The sequence below is a fragment of the Sitophilus oryzae genome, unplaced genomic scaffold, assembly GCF_002938485.1.
Source record: "Sitophilus oryzae breed Bouriz unplaced genomic scaffold, Soryzae_2.0 scaffold_557_pilon_pilon, whole genome shotgun sequence".
Taxonomy (NCBI): domain Eukaryota; kingdom Metazoa; phylum Arthropoda; class Insecta; order Coleoptera; family Curculionidae; genus Sitophilus; species Sitophilus oryzae.
Genome location: NW_022147148.1, coordinates 110,083 through 131,527, shown reverse-complemented (window position 1 = coordinate 131,527; position 21,445 = coordinate 110,083). Strand labels below are relative to the sequence as shown.

Genomic DNA, 21,445 nt, shown 5'->3' with positions numbered 1-21,445 from the left:
ACTATTACTAAAGGTGACACGTACTCTGTATACTCTGGTTTAATTATACCCATTTCTGTCATCTCGTGTATATATTTTCTTACTTCCGCTTTGTAACATAAAGGAATCGGATATAACTGTGGATTAAAGCATTCCGTATCTTTCATGTTAATATGATGTACATAATTATTAACTAGCCCTGGACTTTCAGAAAATACGTCTTTATATTCGGTTAATATTGCTAAAAGTTTAGATTTATCCCTATCTTTTTCTAAATTTGATTTATTTACTACTAACTCAAGGTCTGTACTATCGTAAACATGCCTTTGTTTTATTTTTCCTTTATCGTCAATAGTACTATTATTCCTAGTTAGTTCAATTTTATTTATAACTAAAGATTCTACCTCGGTATAATCTTGCGGTTTTACAAATTTCACATTATAATTTTCTTTGTCTACTGTAAACTTAAGCATCTTATTTTTAAAATCAAGTTTCGCGGAGAATACTTTCATCCAATCAGATCCGAATAGAATATCTCTATTTAATTTTGGAATTATTAAACACGGAACATCAAACTTAATTTTGTCTAAAATAATTGTTAACAAGACCTGATTTTTAATTCGATATGGCTTCACACCAATCGCAATCATTATCGACCTATTTGTAACCGGTAATATAGGAATATTTTGTTTACTTTTTATTCTTTCATAAAAATCTTGCGAAATTGCCGACACCTCGCTACCACTGTCTAATAAAATTTCAACTTTTTCGTTACAGATATCGCCCTGTATAATAGGTGATTTAAAATCGTTATCTTCCTCACTACTAATTTCACCGTCGGAATCTGCCAATAAATCCTCAGACTTTTCAATAAAATTCGACAACATACAAATATTATCATCGATACGGCCCTGCCTTCCTTCATCGCGCGAATTATTCGGCCTCCTATCACTGTTGTCGCGCCAACGACCGTTATTTCTCGAAAAGTCTCCGCTCCGATCTACGCCGCCGCCTGCGCCGCCGCGTCTAACTTGGCCGTTCACATTCACTTTTTGATCTCGCCGCGCCGCTAGAGACGTGTAGGAAAAATCGCTTTGCCGAGCGTCGGCTTCGTCTAATCTATATAAATAATTTTGAATTTCATCAATAGTTTTAAAACCCAGAGTGATGATGCCCCTCTCTATTTCCGGTGAAAAATGCTTTGATAATTTTTCAATTAAATTATTTTCCTGCATAGGCGTTGATAAAAAACTAGCCTGATTTACCATGTGTAGAAAATAGTCCGCGTGTTTGCCGCCTTCAACTTACCGTAATTCAGTTCGAGGTAAAGCTCTCTTTGTTTATCGACCCCCCAGAACCTATCGCCAAAAGCATTTTCAAAATCATTAAAATTTTTAAATGTATGTTCTCTAAGACTTGCCCAATCAGCTGCAGAGCCTTTCAAACAATTTATAGCTAAGCTAGCTTGTTTTTCTGGAGGTACCCCAGCATCTATGAAAGTTTTCTTGAGTTTTCTTAAGAACACCATAGGGTGAACTTTCCCATTAGGCTGGAAACTCAAATTCGACCCCCCTAATTCTCTCCAGTTTAATATATAAAAATTAAAATTGTTTACATTGTCTGCAGGGGCGTAGATAGGTGTATGCTATGGGGGTGGTACTATGATTAAGTCGCAAAAAAATCACTGTCGGAATTTTTTTGTCGAATTAAAACGACGGCGATTTTTTTGTCTTCAAAAAGATATAAAAACATAACACAAAAATTAAAATATAGATTTGTTAATAACATAAACAAAAATGAAACAACGACGTTTGTTAGTTAATTTTCTATAAACTATAAATAAAAAACTCTAAACTATCAAAAAAAACTATAAAACTATAAACTATAAATAAAACTACAAAACAAAATCAAGTTTTCTAGTACGCTGTTTGGAAAACCTATCAATAACAGCATCAACATTTATTTCAATATCTTTATGGATATTGATTAGAGTTAACCCCACTAATCTGTCCTGGCCAATAAGAACACTTTGTATGCTTTTAATTAGGTCGAACATATTATAAACGATAAATCAACATAATTAAAAGCATACAAAGTGTTTTTATATGTCGGATATTAATTAAAAAAAATCCTTTAATAGTCAATGACTATTTCAATTCTCGTATCTCGTCAAGCGTCAGGGGGGGGGGTACTGTCCCCCAGTACCCCCCCCCCTTATCTACGCCCTTGATTGTCTGTATGCGACTGCATATGAGGTTGTACATCACTTTTTGGTTCATTTTTATTTTCTAATTTTAAAGATAAGTTAGCAACGGTTTCTTGTAATTTTCCAATATCTGAATTAAATTTTAAAAATATTTCTGAAAAATCGGACTGACTATTTTCCTCCTCTGAAACATTGTCCTCAAAATATTTACTGTTCTTTTTCAATTTTCTTTTTGGAGGCATTGTATTTCTTTTTATATAAGATTTACATATATGAAATTAACAATATTGTATTAATATGATATAGGTATATATATATATATATATATATATATATATATATATATATATATATATATATATATATATATATATATATATATATATATATATATATATATATATATATATATATATATATAAAAACCAATAACTTCTTTTATAAAAACACAAATAAAATAATAATATAGTTTTTCCTTTTATGTCTCTATATGTCTCACTTTAGAGAATATTTTTCTTTAGTATAGGTACTCAATGATGTACACTCCCACTATAAGTAAATAAAAAACGATCCTACTTGTTTTTACTGCAACTCCTTCCGGATTTCTTTTTCCAAACTTCTACCTCAAGCCTCTAGTTGAGCGCCAATTTATGCAGCAGTCTCTTAGACGGATACTGCTCCCAGGGTCTGGGTGTTCGGGGTGAGGAAGAGAAGACGAATCATGTGCACAAGTGGTCGATTTATTAATTTGACTCAGATAACAAAGTTTTACTTAATACTAAAAAATTACGTAGTCTAAGTGTCCCTAATCGTGGTCGACACCCGACTGCCGCCTCGACTCCTTTCGTCCGCTCGCCCCCCTCTTCACCGGGCTGGCGACCGCTACTGCCGTCGGCTTACATTTATACACTGCCCGCACTAAACAGAACCGTCACAACATTCTCATAGCCACTTTATCAGGGCTATCTGATAGTATTTTTAGATTTTCAAATTAGTTGATAATTTGTGAGATACAAAAGCCAACTTAATTTTTTTAAATACGGATCTGCATTTTTTATTTCTGATTTTGATATAATTCGGTCTCCTGAGTACAATGATATGCCACAGTTTCATATTTTTTTTTGTTTCGGGCATTCAAACACAATTTATTTAAACTAATTTTAACCCAGGTATAACTAATTCTTAGAATATCTATTAAAATTTCCATTCAAAAATTATAAAATGTTCAGAGAATAGTTATTCCGAATTTATACTTGCTTATATTTTTTTGTTTTTTAAATTATTTAATCTGATTATATTAATCGCAACAATATTGATCAGCACTAATTAACATTGAATAAGGAAAATCGAGCCAATTGAAAGATTCAAACAAATAATATCTAAGTCAGCAATTTTAAAGATATTATTTTTAACTTTTTTTTATTGTGAATTTGAAATCTCAGTCTACGATCTAATAATTTGCATAATATTAATCGTAGTTATTATAAATAAATTAACTTCTACAAACTAATTTCTAATGTTCTACATGTTCAAAAGGGTTACCGCCCTCCCTATTGCACAAATTTATTTTTCGTTCCATTTTATTTATAGCTCTTTGAACTTTCTTTTTCTTATACTTCCGAATGCATTTTGTATTCTTTATTGTAAATGCTGAGATGTGTTGATTTCACATTTACAAATGACATCAACAACTAAATCTTAAAACCCGAATACCCGACACTTCTGCGGTCAGTATCTGAGAATACTATTGTTCTCGGCAAACGTACCGAATGTGTCCATCTACAAAAGTGTTAAGCTGTCTGAATTTCATTGGAACATATACCCTTCAAATGGAATTGGTCCCATCTTTTCATCGCCTTTTGCATTTATAATGAAGGTCTTGTGCTATCAAGCTTTAAGAAATAGACTATAATTTGTAGACCTTAATTTTTGTCACATTTTTTATATTTCTGTCGAAATCACGTATTCTCTAGCTGAACAGACTATGATTGTTTTTTCTTAATGTCTGCTAAGATGCTTATTGCTATACTCAAGACTTTTAATGTTTTAATTGTAGAGATTCTACAGAACAATGGGAATATTTTATGCCTTATGATGTAAACGAACGCGATGCAACTGGCCAAAATATCCTCTATGTTGCTTCACTTTTGGGTAACAAGAAACTGGTTGAAGCTATTTTAAAATTTAAAGTCAAAGCGACCCGTATTATTGAGTCAGCTAGTTCAGTAAGTGGTTTAAGTACAGTGTGCTCAGTGGTGCCAGTACACCAGTAGATATATAAAATTATAAAAATTATGACAACTGAACACTTATTACAAATTCCTATTTGTAGGGTGATGATTTAACCCCGTTGTCTGAACCAATCTTAAGCCCTACGAAAAGACGAATATCTGACGGCATAATGAATATAATGTCAAAACTGCATCTAACTAAAGACAGCTCTCCAGAATCTGAGGTTAGGTATGCATATTTTAGATGTACTTTAATATTTAACTTATTTTAATCTACAGTTTGATGGCAATACAAGAACGATTTGCCCATTGCGTTTTGATATGTATTGTAATAATAACACTGAAACAGCTCTACATGCAGCTATAAAGGGTAAACATTATGACATAACTTTAGCGTTATTAAATGGGGGAGCCAATCCTAATGCTGCAATTAAACCGTATCATGACTTAAATGAGGTAAACTAGTTAAATATAGTACATAAAGTGTTAGATTAAGTAAACATAATATTTATTTAGGATGTAGGTTGTTGTTCAGTCGATGAAGATGTTAATTATACTTCGTCCGGACTTGTTGAAGCCTGCAAAAATCGCGATGTGGCTATAGTTGATTTATTGTTAAAACGTGGTGCTAGAGATGACGAATGCAAAGCATTAAGTGTTGCTGTTGCCAATAAGGATGAAACGCTCATAGCTAAATTGCTGTCTACAAAAGTAAGAACTTTCCCATAATTAACCTAAACCCATATATACCATCTGTTCAAATAAAATATACATTTAGGGCCTATTCTACAATGCAAATATAAATTCTGAATAACTATTCTCTGAACATTTTATACTTTTTGAACGGAAATTTTTATAGATATTCTATGAATTGGTTATATCTGGTATATACTTGCTTTGTAGAACGGGCCCTTAAAGAGGTTAAATTTAATAAATCGAATTTTTCATTATTGTTTATTTTTTTTTCAGTTTCTGTTATTTCTATGGTCGATTGTATTTTTAAATTTTTGTTAACAGATATACAGGGTAACGAAAACTAGAGGAGATATAGAATGTATGGGAGGGGGGTTAATCGCCGCAATCTTACATATCTATTGTGTCCCCCTTTCTTGAGCTATAACTAGTTATAACATTAAAAACCAGCATCTGAGACGGTTTTACAGAGGTTAGTTCTCTATCTCCGAAATCAGTCGTACCAAACTTCATGGCACAAATGGTTATCGTCTCGACGCACTCAGTGATGAGGTGTTTTGGTGTTTCCTCATTTTCCCCACAGAATCTGCATTTGCCGTTGTTTCTTAGCTTCAATCTACTGAGGTGTTCGTTGAGGGGACAGTCTCCTGTTAAAAACCCCGTGACAATCCGAAGATTGTTTTTACTTAATCGAGGCAAATGTGGTTTTTCTCGGTCGTAAGTTCTGAAAAATTTCTTCGAGTATTTTAAACCGTTGAAGGGTTCCCATTACAGGTTGTAGAATAATATTAATAGTTAATAACTTCGACCTTACAGATTTATTGTGTGTTTCCCTTTCTTGAGTTATAACGAGTTATAACTCATCATACTGTCTGAGCGCTTCCACAAAAGCCAGTATCTGTAACTACTACTCAGTAACAAAAGTCAGCTCTCCATCCTCTACATCAGCCGTACCAAAGTTCATGGCACGAATGGTCGTCGTCTCGGCGCACTCAGTGATAAGATGTTCTGCTGTTTCCCCATTTTCCCCACATAATCTGCATTCGCTGTTGTTTCTCAGCTTGAGCTTACTGAGGTGTTCGTTGAGGAGACAGTGTCCTGTTAGAAACCCCGTGACAATCCGAAGATTGTTCTTACTTAAATCGAGGCAAATTTTTGATTTTTCTCGGTCGTAAGTTCTGAGGAACTTTTTCGAGTGTCTTAGATCGTTGGATGACTCCCATTCCAGGTTACGGATGGACTCTTCCAGGTTCTTCAGTTGCGCTTTTAGTTGGTTTCCGCTTGGAAAACGGAATGGTTCTGGTCCAGTTAATGGAGTGTTCGCTTCTTTTCTAGCTAGATCATTTGCTTTTTCATTGCCTTCTATCCCTTGGTGAGCGGCACCCAGAGTAGGATAACTTGGATTTTCTTTGCCTGATTTGTTCAGGTTCTCTAGGGATTCTTGACCAACTTCGAATTGATAGTTACTGAGTTGATCGCGTTTAGTGCTGCTTGACGAGCGGATAAGATGGCTATTTCTTGTTTCCGATAGTTCCTATCTAAGATACGTTGTACGCATCTTTCAATAGCGTATATTTTTGCCTGAAGGACGCTGAAGTAGGTGCCCATTGGTTTGGAGTATTTAAAATATAGAAGATCGGATGAAGAAGGATGGTTAAATTAGGATAAAGTTGTGCATTATAGTGCCTACTAATATGCTGTTTAGAAACATATAAAACGAGTAGTTCCGGTGATATTCGTGAAAACCCGAAAATTAAGGATTTTATTTTTTTTTCTGACGTTATTTGACAAGGTGTCCTAAAACTAAAGCCACATTTTCATTGCCGCTTTTTTTTTCAGCTACACAACAGTGTTTTCAGATTTTTCATCCGACGTTTCTTCTTTCACCATCATCATGAACTTAACTAACCTAACCTAACCATCATCATCAACTTTGTTTTCTAACAATTTATAATAACGTAGTTTATTTACAATTTATTATACAATTTTATAATTTACAATAACATACTATAACTATACTATCTAAAATTAAAAAGAAATATAAATAATAAAACAGTTCTATAATAATAGAATGATATACTAGATAGAGATTCCAGTGGTGGGGGTCGAATTTGAATTACTCTGTATATGCTGCGGCAAAAAATTTGCAACAAATAAAAAAAATATTGAATGAATAACCTATTGTTTTTAGGCCCATCCCGATCCAGAATATAAAATAAATAAGAAGTCCATGACCGAAAACATTAACTCTCATATGACAATATTCTCAACAGTGTCCAGCTTAACATACTCAAATTTATTTCCCAATACACCAACAATGATAAATTGGCACAATCAAAAATGTGGTTTGTCTGAGATAAAAACCCAATGGCTCATAGATGCCGCTCTAAGCTTAAACCAAAAATTAAAACAGAACCCTAAGAGCTACGATATAGCCTTGTTTTCGATTACAAGACTCGACATTTCTAACAATAATATATCGGCTCTGCCATTGGCTGTATTTTCTCTTCAAAGTTTAAAGTATCTAAACGTTTCTCAAAATAAAATCGAAAAACTGCCGCTGCCGGAAGCATCTCCATCTAAAAAGAATTCAAAGAAAAAATCGAACGTGCAAAAAGAACTAAATTATTCTTGCGTCGTATTGGAAGAGCTCTATTTGCAGGATAATAGGATAGATCAAATACCTGAAGCAATTTTTAGATTACCTAACTTGATAACTCTAGTTGTCTCAAACAATAAATTACAATTATTGCCGTTTGAGATGTGGTTAGCTCCGAAATTGAAGGAACTAAATGCTTCATTTAACTTATTGAAAGATCTGCCTAGAGCATCTGTTGACGTAAGTAAACTTTGTAATGATACATATATTATATCTATATTAAGGGCTATTGAAATATGGAACATCGTCCGTTACCTGCTTGAGAAAAGATCGCATCTTTAGTGATAGTAATATCTCATTTTCATATATCATAAAGATTTATAGACAATATTTATTTTTTGCACCTTCTATTCTATTTTTAGCGATCTTGCTAAAAAAATGAAATTTTTTAGACCAAAGAAGATTTAGATAGAATGAGTGTTAGCTCAAGTGATAGCCATCTTTCTAGCTTTGCAGAAGTTGATTCGGAAAATGAAATAACTGAATTTGATAAAATCATTGGTAATGAAGATGCGATTCATGCCGTGAGATATCGCAAGAAAGAAAGGTTTTATTTGTAAGTATTAATACCTCCAAAAAACATGTCATTGTGATTAAGAATACAGAGGTAAAAAAATTACTGCTCACAAAATTGCGTTTATTGTAGCCATAGCGTTTATTATGTTATGTTCTTTAAAATCAAATAAGCTATTGCTATACATTACTAACATCATCATGAGCAATACATTTATTTTTATTAGATTGAATTAAAAAAGCCTCTTTTATTTTTCTTTTAGAGGCTATCGCTTCTTTCATTATAATTTTGGCGTTATTAAAAAATTTATTCTGTACCCTGTGTCTCAGGAATGCTGACAAATCTTAGATTTGTGAAAATCTCCTAAAAAACATTTAAGGGTCTAGATGTTTCACCAATGTAAAATTTTTCGCATTCACAGGGTATTTGGTATATTACATTTTTTGTTTGTTGTTCTGTATTCATTGGTTTAGTATGTGATAAAATGGATCTATTATAAGTGTATTTTGTGTTTTGAAAGATGTTCGTATGTTATATTATTTTTTCCGAAACGCTTCGTATGTATGGAATTGTAAGTTGTATATATTGTGTATTGTTATCATTGTGTCTATGATTTGGGGTTTGTATTTCGTTTAATGTTTTGTCAATAAAATATGGTGGATAGTCGTTTTTTATTAATGTATTTTTTATGTGGTTTATATCTCTATTTAGTGAAATGTCGTCTGTACATATTATTTTTGCCCTATCATATAAACTTTTTATAACACCTTTTTTTACACTTATACTCAGCATTCCTGGGACACAGGGCACAGAATAAATTTTAATAACGCCAAAATTATAATGAAAGAAGCGATAGCCTCTAAAAGGAAAATAAAAGAGGCTTTTTTAATTCAATCTAATAAAAATAAATGTATTGCTCATGCATCTATAGATGTTAGTAATGTATGGTAATCGCTTCTTTGATTTTAAAGAACATAACATAAATAAACATAACATACGTAAAATTTAAAAATAATCATACAGAAAGTTTGGGGCTTTTTGGTTTTACCTTATTAAGTAATTGCTATCAGGTAGTAATTATTAATTTTGAAGTTTAAATATCAAGTTAAAAATGTCATTTTAACAGAACGTCAACGGTTTCTTGTAGACGTATCTGTTTTAAAAAAGAAAACACTTTACGTTCTCGAATAGTTGAATTTAAATATTTTAAATGTTTTTTTTTCTTTATTCTTTGTAATTTTTTTGCTTCCGACGATGGAAAGAGATAACTTTCCGAAACGTTAAGCATTTTTTTTCTTTTTTTTTTGTTAGCCAAATTTGTATTACTGTAAACATAACTTCTGACAAGCAGCGTCCGTTTAGGTTTAACGCAGAAATGTTTACAAAAAATAACTATTTTATTCTGTAGATTTTCTTGCAGTGCAGTGGCGAGATATCCATAAAGGATTTTTTTTGCAGAGTATAATATACTGTGTTACTTTTTCAACATGGCTACAATAGTTAAAAATTATAGTGGTATCTTTAGTGAAACCTAAGACAAGCGTCATTAAGAAACGTTGTTTTAAAAAGCGTTGAGGGAAGTACCTAGTGCATTATTGGGTTTTCTATCATTCTTGTTTAAGGAGATATCTATGTGAGATATTTATAAGATGGTCTTCCATTATCTGCCATTTTCTTTATTTAGCTGGATTTTGTTGTTAGTTTTTGCAGTTATCAATTATCGAGTATTTCAAGGAGTATAGTGTCTTATTTTAGTTACAATTTTCGAGTTTTTTTTCTTATTAATAAAAATAGAACCTTATGGTTTTAACCTGAGCTATTTTTTTTGTAAAACTAAAGATGGTGTAAAGAAAATTAGCGTCCCTAATTTCCATGATACAGGTGCAGTGTTGCCAACTTTCTGAAATAGAATTTCCTACGAAGACGGTCAAAATTTCCCCAAATGTCTTTTCTAAAAATTCTCAAATAGGTCTCTCTCTTCTAAGAGTTCTGAAATCCAATATAGTGTCGTCAACATAATACAGATATTACGTTTTTTAACTGAAAATTTAAAAATTTTCAAAACAAATTTCGAAATATACTTTTCAATTTTTTTTGCGCATGTTCCTTTATCGAAATATACCATCCCTAGAAATATTGGCGTTTATAAGAATAATGTCTGATGCCAACCGAAAATGAGTATTTAGTTGCGGTAATATTAGTTTGAATTTATTCATTTTGTTGAGAAATGCGTATACGATAACTATTCTTTAAGAATAATACATGAGTTTAGAATTTCCCATGAATATGGTGTTTTGAGTTGAAATTTCCCTTTTCCCTCTGGACCTCAAAATTTCCCACAAACCGGCAAATTTCCCACGAGTTGGCATCACTGTACAGGGGGGTAATTTTGGATGTTTTGCAATGTAAGATATTTCTCATATGTCAATAAAATTGTCAAACAACTTTTTACAGTTTCACACACCTGTTATATGTCAGATATCGAAACATCATATAATATATGATGTTTCGATATAAACATCAAAAATGTGAAAACGGATTTTGGTAGAACTTTATACGGGGAATCCAGTGGCCACGGAGAAAATTTTAGTCAAATTTAAAGTATTATATTTTTGTTATTTTTAGCCTTATTTTCCTGATTTTTTTTAGCAAGCTGTATATAATTATATCAATTTTAATTCGTAAACTCTTTTTTTATAAACGTTAGTATTTGGCATATTATACAGAGCTACTTACTACAGAGTTAACACATTAAGTTATTACAGTAAAAGAGGTTCTAAAAAGAACAATGTTCGACTGCAAGGTCTGTTAGTAAATTTTTTTAACCCTAAAATAACACAACACAAATCATTTAAACCAAAAACTCGTAATACAAAACTAAAGTGTCAAAACGAATGATAATATCAGGAAATAAATAGAAAAAATGTGGCAACTTAACATTTTTTACAGCAGAGCTACCACCTGAATCCCCAGAGGGAAATTTAAATTCCAGTTAGTCAACCCGGCGACGAATATGTTGCCATAGTTGGCAACAATGAATTTAAAAATCGCGCCCTCGATTACGTAACTAAAAGTTTAATTGGTATCGAATATAGTTTAATTGGTTAATTGGAAGTAAGCAACTAACTAAGCAAGTGGATTTCGCTAAAAAGTCCTATAAGAATTTGTTTCTATCTTTTGGTTGCGTTGTCAATTGCAAAAGATTTGAGATGCGACGGGTATGTGATTTTGCAACATTTTCTTATTCGCCTTGTATCATGAAAACTAAGGGGGATGAAAAGTTTGCTAGCAGCATCTTTGTTTTCACAAAAAAGTAGCTTATGTTCAAAAAATATCGGATTATTACACCAAATAGCAATGTTAGACAAATTTATTTACTTTTGAACATTTTTATTTTTCTAATTTTTAAGGTAGTGTTAACAGAGAGAATATGCATTCTTTTTTCTTTTCAGACAATTGGATCTAAATCGTCACCATCTTTGGAGTAAAAATGTCGAAGTCACGGAACAAATATTACACAGCGACGAGGCTCTATTCGAAAAATGCTCACAGCTCTCCTCGCTCAACCTGGCTCATAATCTATTTACTAGTATACCGGTGGTTTTACCTTGCTTAGCTGTCAACTTAACCAGACTGAATATGGCTTTTAATACTTTAAGGTCCATGTCGCACATTACCAGTTATCCGAGTTCGTTAAAGCAATTGGACTTGAGTCATAATCAGATTACCGTTTGGCCTAGTCTTCCACAGGTTGAGGCTAAAGATAATATGGAGCTGGCTAATTTGGCCTGTTATATGGATAATACAGCTTTTAGAGGGAAATTGTCGGAAGTTGGAGGTACCATTTTATTTATATTTCTTTCATTCTTGTCTTCTGAAGTCTATCCACTGAGAGAAGATTTCCAAAAGAACGATTTCGACAGACTTAAGTTTTTGCTGTATGTACATATAATCTGAAAATGTCAAATTTTTCTGTTCATTTAATTTAATTTAACTGTCATGTTAGATGTCTTTTGGCGAAATCGTTCTCTTGCTGGACAAACCTTATTTTCTTGTCAATTCAGAAGTTTCTCAGAAAAGCATGTAGGTACACCCCAACAATACATACCGGAAAGCTTTGTGCAAGCGTATTATTGGTTTTGGGTCGGGTATTTTGCGTGCAATCTAAACAAAAAAAAATAACCCCAGAGACTAACCACCGCAATAAAAAAACGCCTATGGTGTGTTTTGATTGCTATTGCCGATAGCTGATAAAAATAAAAACAACTATAAAAAAAATAAAAAATTCTATATTTGTTGAACTCGAACCCGGGACCCCCCGGTCACGAAATGACCGCCTTACAAATGGAGCCACAGCTGCTTTTGTAACCAGACTATAGCTAGGCGTTACTTCGTTCCTCCGCAAAAGTTTTAATGCAAGATTGCTAATTTCCTGTTCAAATTTATTCAGAATTTACTAATGCCATTCGCACGTATTGCGCAAGCGCAAAGTTTTCAGCCTTTGTATTGTTGGGATGTACCTAGATGCTTGTGTCCTCAGTTCCTGCTTTGCTGCAATGAATTTGAGCACCAGTTTGTTTTTATTTTTGGATCTGTCCATGTACCAATTTAACTTGCTTATTGGTTTGCACAGAATGCACAATGATGTAATCAAAGTTCTTTAGGTTTTTTTTTCTCAAGTTTTTTTAGTATAAATGCTTTTTAATGCGCTCTGAAAAAGGTATGAATTTCAGTTAGAAGACATTCTTCAAGATCTGTGCGGCATACAGTCTTGCATTCTGTCTGTGTTCATAGAAGGCATCTAAGATTGGATAACTTAAGGACTCTAATTCTAGCAGACAATCGTCTAAGTAGAATTCAACTTAGTACTGATGACGATGGTGATATTAGCAGTACTGAGGACGATGAAACAGAAAGGGTGAGTTAGGTTTTTTCATTAATTTATTTTAAATCTATTTTATTTTAAAAATATTTTAGAATACCCAAACCCAAAAGGCTAGGTTGATTTTTCCAAATTTATCTATGTTAGATATTAGTAACAATAGTATCAAGGAGATTCCTACTAATATAAATGAGCTGACCAATTTGTCTGTCCTTAATATAAGTGGAAATTTAGGTAAGTTCTAAATTTTTATTATAAATATTTTATTATAAGTCAGTAAGTCCAATGAATAAAGAATAAAAAGGAAGGAAGCTTTCTATATTTCACCTACAGAAGAAACGGGGGACGGAAGTCGCCATATTAGAAAACCTCTGATGACCGTGATGACAGTTGTTGGTTTAAGTCATTGGTCATTTCACGATCGGATCCGACTTTGGCAATTCGGTTTGTTTCGTTTTGACGCCCGGCGTTTTGATTTGTGTTTTATTATACCGTATGATCGAATAAAAACGGCGTCAGCGATGGCTATGAAATGACGATCGATGACATTTCCCATATAATTTTACATATAAAATGATTGCGATCTTCATTTCATAGCAATCGCTAACGCCGTTTTTATTCGATCATACGGTATATATAACCAGTAGGTCTCATGTCAACGAGCGAAACCCTCCCTTTTTTTATTTTGTATTCATTGTACATGTATATACGTATAAATAATGACCCGAAAAGACTGCATTTAAGTATTCTGCCTTTATTTATGTGAATTAATAATAAACGATTAGATTTTTAAAGCATGATTTTATTGCATGTCGCCTTTATGGGGGTCTATTGTCACTATTTTCCCCCATTCAATATTTTATAGTTACCCTCTTACCTTTTACCAATATTCAGAAATCATTCAGCAGTGACAATTGATATTTTAAATAACAGTAAGGTGGAACAACCTAGGCCTGTTCCAAAAACGGAGACAAACCGTTCCAACACAGCAAAGAAAAAAACTATTTAAAAAATCTAGATACAACTATTCGCAAGAACACTGTTGTTTTTAGCAGATATTTTAATTATAAACCGTTGATGTTCTGTTAAAATGACATTACATCAATCATTTTTAAGTGCGGTTTTATGTACATCCGTCTTGCGTCTTTTGTCGTTGATTTTATTGAATTTTATTGATTAATTTCATAAACGACGGATAATACCTCAACACGATTGGTAACGGAACGACGGAACGAGGAACGACGCATGCTGGATGTATATAAACCTACCGTTAAGGTGAGTTTATATGAACCCGTTATGCGTCGTCCGTTGTTTCATCACTCCAATAATATTTAAGTATGAACTGTAATTTTTGAAGTAAACCAATAAAATTGTATTAAATCAACGACGGACGATGCAAGACGGATATGCATCAGACTCACACTTAAGAGTAAAGAGGGGTACTGGCGGCAAACATCCGATTTGTCAGTTCTGATTATAAAAAAATGAAAATATATGACTCAATTTTTGTCTGTCAAGTTATTTTTTAGTCCATAACCTTCGTTTTTGTCTCGTTATAGTGATAGGTAACGACAATGCAAGGGAAAGATCGACTTCTTATTTTTTAACGACATAGTAGTTAAAAGAAAGCGAAATTCAACTGATTATATCATGATATATCAAGTACCTAATATGGAAGCAATATCTAATTGAGTTTGCCCGACCGTTGCGTTAACTTAGTTGAACGTGTGTAGACCGCTTAATATGGAACTTATCGGTTAAACACTTTTGAAGTTTTTTTTTCAATCTAGCTGATGTATTGAATTCTGAAATCTTGATTCAATATAAAAAATATTTTGGATGTCATTTATTTAATTTTTTGTTAATGTACGTGGACGCCTAATTACACAAAGAAATGGACCAACTCTGATTTTCTCCCTATTTAACAATATTCTAATATCAATATTTTGTTTACATTGTACCGTATAATCGACGGCGTCAAAGACGGCTGGGGACTGACAATCGATGATAATTTGGGCGAGGTCAATCTCTAGTCGTCATTTATTAAAAACTGACATAGAACTTGTCAAAGATGAATACTACGTAATATAGAAGCATTAAAAAAGGATAGTACATTTTCGGACACACAAATCTATTTCCAATTTTAGACTACACCATTTAAAATTATTTTTACTCGGTATATAAAATAAATTACAACCTTCTTAAAGCCAACTGGCAGTAAGCGCCATTAAAATATAAAGACGACTACGGGCCAAGTTAATGACATGTACCTCGCCAAAATGATTATCGATTGTCATTTCCCAGCCGTCTTTGATACCGTTCTTTTTTCGATCGTGTTGTATTTACATGTTATCATGTAATCACGGTTTATATACGGGGTGATTTTCAAAAGTGGCTCACCTCTATAAATTTTTTTGTTCATATTGATAAAAAAAGCGAAATTTGGTATGTTAGTATATGGCATAAATTTGGGGATTGATTTACGTATTCAATTAGTTTCAGTCACTTAATGTTTTACCGAAAATAACTACAACTTTTGATTTTTAAAGGGGATCCTCGGTATTTTGTTTTACTTTATTTGACACATATATGTCAACTCATATACATCATATGTCAACTTTTGACATTTTCAATTAAAAAAAATACATTTTAAATTCTAGAGTGCTATGCTCAATCTAGAGTGCTATGACGTATGACAAAACCGCCCTGATTAAAATTTTTAATCAAGGAGCCTTGGAAAAATATATTATTAATGTTTTTCGTGTCTTTTCCTGGCCAGTTAAAATGTGCCAAGGGGTATTGGGGTGCAAGGGGTATTGAGGCGATACATATAGCCTAGCTTACCCAAAAGTCAACCTCACCTTCACGTGGTGCACCCTGTTTACACAAACGAGGCTCTGACGTCCGAGTATAGGCGGTATAACCTATATATATATATATATATCCCTCGGACCCACCATCTTTCTGGGGAAGAGGAGTAGTGAACTGCTCCTAGCCGGCCGAGAACGTAGCACAAGGGAACTATCGTCGCGGTCCTCACTGTGCCATAGCCATCCCGTGCTACAGTTGCAGCCAAAACTGTGCGGCAGCGTAACCGTCACAGTTAAACCTTTTCACGCAGCTTACACACATCAATGATGGAACATTCGAGTGGGACAAAATCATCATCCGGAGGTAAAATACCCCCTCAATCGGATCTCCGGGAGGGGGTGCCTACTCGAGCGTATCATCGGAGAAACAAAAAACATCAATGTTTCACGTTTGCGGCGTGGAACGTCCGCACTCTACTGGACAGGACAAACTCCAATCGACCAGAGAGAAGAACAGCACTGGTCTCACAGGAACTCCACCGGCTAAATATAGATGTTGCCGCTCTTAGCGAAACCCGCTTTGCGGATGAGGGTAGTCTCACTGAGGAGCATTACACCTTCTTTTGGAAGGGTCACCCCGCAACACACAGGAGAATTCATGGCGTAGGCATTGCAATCAAGAACGAAATTGCAACCAAATTAACAGAAGTACCTATTGGTGTCTCCGAACGCCTTATGACCCTAAGGTATCCCATATCAGACAAAACTTACGTCAACATCATTAGTGCCTACGCTCCCACCCTAGACGCTAAAATTGAGGATAAGGATAAATTTTACCAAACTCTACAAAATGCTCTCCAACGAATTCCGAAGAACGAACGAATTATCTTGCTAGGTGACTTTAACGCCCGTGTCGGTAAACAACAGGAAATATGGCCTGACGTATTGGGAAAACATGGTATGGGAAACGTAAATAGCAATGGTGAACGCTTATTAACAACATGCACAGAGTATAATCTTTGCATCACCAATACGTGGTTCATGTTGAAGGACAAGTTTAAAGGTACCTGGAAACATCCCAGATCAGGCCACTGGCATCAATTGGACTACGTAATCGTTCGAAGGACGCATCTAAAAGATGTTAGACTCACAAAAGCCAGAATAGATGCCGAATGCGGCACTGACCACCGGCTTTTAATTTCAAAAATGAAAATCCAGTTAAAACCCAAACATCCACACTGTAAAAAGCAAAACAACATGACCAGATTGAACATACGGGGTCTAGAGAACAACAATACCGCCGACGCCCTCCGGGAAGCCATCAAAGAATCACTTCCACCGATAACTTCAATCTCAATATTGGAAGCTGAACAAGGCTGGACACAATTAAGGGATGCGATTCATAAAACCAGCGAAGCTGTTCTGGGAAAGTCCAACAAAAAGAAACAACCAGACTGGTTTAACGAAAATCAACCTAATATAAGGCTTTGTTGGAACAAAAGTATAGAGCACATCAAGCAGTTACTGCAAATCCACACAACCCAAGGCTGGTAGACAACTTTAAAGCAGCCAACAACACGCTTCGGAGAAAACTACGTCAACTAAAAAGATAACTGGTGGTCACAGAAAGCTAATCAGATTCAAGAGTACGCCACGCATCACGATTACCGTAAATTCTTCGAGGCTGTAAAAAGAAGTGTACGGCCCAACCAAGAAGGCAAGCTGCCCAATCATGGCACAAAATGGCGAACTTCTAAAAGAGGAAGAGCAAATCAGAAACCGCTGGAAAGAGCATTACAGCCATATCCTTAACCAAGAAAATAACCCCAATATGGAAGCGCTAAACACAATACCTCAGTATAACAGCCTCGATGTATTAGATATCCCAATAACAGAACAGGAAATAAAGGCCTCCATAAAACAGCTTAAAAACAACAAATCAGCTGGCTGTGACGCGATTCCGGCGGAAATCTATAAGTGTGCAAGTAAAGAACTTATTGGTCATCTTAAGGCTCTCTTCGATGTCATATGGGAAAGCGGAGAGGTACCTCAGGACTTTTGCAACGCAAATATAGTGAATATATTTAAGAACAAAGGACTGTGGAAACTACCGGGGAATTTCACTCTTGGCTATCGGCGGAAAAATTCTTGCAAAAATTATGTCAAACCGCCTGCACCCACATATAGAAAAAATCCTTCCGGAATCGCAAACGGGTTTTCGCACTAACCGCGGCACCGTCGATTCCATATTTTCCATCCGCCAACTACAGGAAAAAGTAAAAGAACAGCAGTCTAAACTTTATGTTGCCTTCATCGACCTAACAAAAGCCTTCGACTCTGTGAACAGAGATGCACTTTGGGCAATTATGAAAAAGTTCGGAGTACCCAACAAATTTCTTACAGTGTGTAAAAGCCTCCATAACAACAACCAGTCAAGAGTGTCACATCATGGATCACTAAGCGATCCCTTCCTGACAAATACAGGAGTTAGGCAGGGATGTGTCTTAGCGCCTCTCCTATTCAACATATTCATGGCAGCGCTCTCCATTATAGTGGACAGCAAACTGCAGGAGAGAGGATTGGGCATTAGATACAGATATGATGGCGGTCTGTTCAACATAAAAAGACTCAGGGCAAAAACACGTACAAAATTCATCACAGAACTTCAATACGCTGACGATTGCGCTCTAGTTGCAAAAACTGTACAGCAATTACAAGAAATGTTGAACACATATACCTGGGCATACGAGGCTTTGGGCCTTAAGCTAAACATCGACAAAACTAAAATCATGTGCACTCCCCCGGAAGATCACAACAATGCTATAAAAATCGGAGAAGAACTACTGGAATATGTAGCGGAATTCAATTATCTCGGCAGTTTGATTTCGGAAAAGGCCAATATCGACTCTGAAATTCAGCACAGGATTAGCAGCGCTTCAAGAGCATTCTGGAAATTAAAAGACAGGGTTTTTTACAACCATGACCTGAGCACAAAAACGAAACTTGCAGTGTACCGAGCAATAATAATCCCCACTATGTTATATGGGAGCGAAACCTGGGTGCCGTACCGCCGACACATGAACGCATTAAAAAAGCTGCAACAGAGACACCTTAGACAACTCTTAAGAATCAAATGGTTCCATCACGTCTCAAACGTATCGGTTCTTGAAAAAGCTAACTGCGAGAGTATTGAAGTCATGGTTACAAAATCCCGACTAAGATGGGCTGGTCACGTATGCAGAATGCAAGAAAACCGCATACCAAAATCACTGCTTTACGGTGAGCTTGTAGACGGTAAGAGGAGGCCAGGTGGACAACTCAAAAGGTACAAGGACATTTTCCACGAAAACTTAAAGGGGATTAATGTGCAGAATGAGTGGGAAGTAGCAGCTCACAATAGACTCAATGGAGAAGAATTGTAAACTCAGTTAACAGCGAGAACCAAAAAGTTAAGAGGCAACAAAACAATGAGATTTTTGAATGTCCGGAGTGCGGTAGACAAATAACATCACGTATTGGGCTTTTCAGTCACAGAAAGGCTCATGAAAGAAAACGCCTTGCGTGACCATCTTCTGATGCGTGTCAAATACTCGTCAGCGAGTAATGGCAGTATGTAGTAGTATGTAAAATGTGCCCATATCGTATTTTTAATCATAACTCAATTTTTTTCAAATGGAATTAGAGTGGCTCATTAGCATATTTGGAAGAAGTATTTTTTACGAATAATTTAGTATTACATATCTAGTTGGTATTTCAAGTCAAATTGTTGTTACATTTATGGTCGTAGTAATTTAGACTGAAATTTAATATGCTATTTTTTAAGGGAAAATGTCAAAAGTTAACATATTAATGATGTCATTCTATTCAGAATGCCATTTTTTATCAAATATAGTAAAAAAATTCCGAGTACCAAAAATCAAAAGCTGCACACATTTTCAGTGAAACAGGAACCGAACGAACTAATTGAATATGTCATATTTGTAATTATGTCGTATTTAAAAAATTATAAAAGTTATAGGGTTCACCACTTTTGAAAAACACCCGGTATATGTAGGAGTATATTATGCAAAAGGGGTGGCGAAATTTACAAAAAATGTTTCATTTTTTTTATTTAACAGTACCCTAAATCTAGATATTTGTAAAACTTTTAATCATCTGCCAGATAAGGCAGTATTAATAAACATTGTTATCTTTTGATATAAATATCTTATCACTATTATTAGTGATTACGTAATTTTATTTCTTAAAATGTGTTACATGATTTAATAATTTAGAAGAAAATTAAAAGAATATATACAGGGTGGCGCACCTCATTCGCCTCGGTTGATTATACGAAAACGGAAAGATGTAGAAACAAAATGTTTTGTGGGTATATGTAGAGAGGCAATGTGCATAATTTAAAATTATTTTCAAATGTGCAGGATGTGTCAGAACTGAGATCCATACCAAAGTTATATTTTTTCTTATGGAACACACCCAGTATTTTATTTCATTTTTAGATTCTTGGACATAAAATAAGGCATTTATTATAAGGGTTTAATATGTTTAAATGCTTTAGTTTTTGAGTTATTTAAATATATTTAAATATGCATGCTATAATAAAAAGGTTTATCAACACCCTGTACATTACTTTTCAGAGTTAATTCTTGTGCTGACTTTGAAGCCAGAGAAATAAACTTTACTAAAAAATTTGATTGCTTTCTTAAATGTATACAGGTGTATCAAAAATTGCTGGTCTATTTTAAATATTTATTTTACATAAAAACTTCGTTATTTCAAATGCAACACTATGTATTTTTTAAAATAAATCGAAACAGATTTAAATGCTCTTTCAAACTATATTAGGGTTTCCTATACCTATCTGGCTCATATTTTGAATAAAAAGCGATTTTTGAATAAAATGGCAATCAAGATGGCTGGTGTCGCCATGGCAATTTGCTAGTGACAGTAGCTATTTTTAAAATCGACATTAGTTTATGGACTTATTTAAATTTATAACAGTTTACTTTTATTTAATTTACCTACAATAGTTTAGTAAGTAGTAAGTGAGTATTTATTATTTTATCAATAAAAATAAAGTAGTTCTTTGATTTAGATTACGATGACTTGTTGATATATTGGATTTTCTATAAAAGAACCGATTAAGGCAAATTCATTTTCTTCAATTCCAACGACAGGTTTCTGCCTAATAGCTTTTTCATATACCACACTATCAGCTCCGTTAAATAGGAAGAGTAGTTGGATATCTTTGGATATCTTTGAGCATATAGTATTTGGATATCTTTGAGCATAAACCCTTCAGCAGCCAACAAGCAATTGTCCTCACAAAATAAAATCACTAATCCTTCCGCCAGCAGATACTGCTTCATTTTTCTTGATAAAATAATAAATACTTATTTGTTAATTTTATTGTAGGTAAATTAAATAAAAATAACCTGCTATAAATTTAAATAAAGTCCATAAATTAATGT

The 21,445-nt window shown here is 34.1% G+C and overlaps 1 protein-coding gene across 2 annotated transcripts in view; it reads left to right on the top strand.

The window, feature by feature from the left end:
• LOC115887262 (leucine-rich repeat serine/threonine-protein kinase 1) overlaps positions 1 to 21,445 on the top strand; it is an 80,535-nt gene that overhangs the window by 15,982 nt on the left and 43,108 nt on the right. For both annotated transcript variants that reach the window (XM_030906644.1, XM_030906643.1), the window contains 9 exons: positions 4,242 to 4,410; positions 4,518 to 4,640; positions 4,696 to 4,872; positions 4,933 to 5,127; positions 7,301 to 7,948; positions 8,161 to 8,324; positions 11,735 to 12,120; positions 13,016 to 13,200; positions 13,260 to 13,398. In XM_030906644.1, the coding sequence (XP_030762504.1) occupies positions 4,242 to 4,410; positions 4,518 to 4,640; positions 4,696 to 4,872; positions 4,933 to 5,127; positions 7,301 to 7,948; positions 8,161 to 8,324; positions 11,735 to 12,120; positions 13,016 to 13,200; positions 13,260 to 13,398 (2,186 nt within the window). The remainder of the gene's footprint in view (positions 1 to 4,241; positions 4,411 to 4,517; positions 4,641 to 4,695; positions 4,873 to 4,932; positions 5,128 to 7,300; positions 7,949 to 8,160; positions 8,325 to 11,734; positions 12,121 to 13,015; positions 13,201 to 13,259; positions 13,399 to 21,445) is intronic.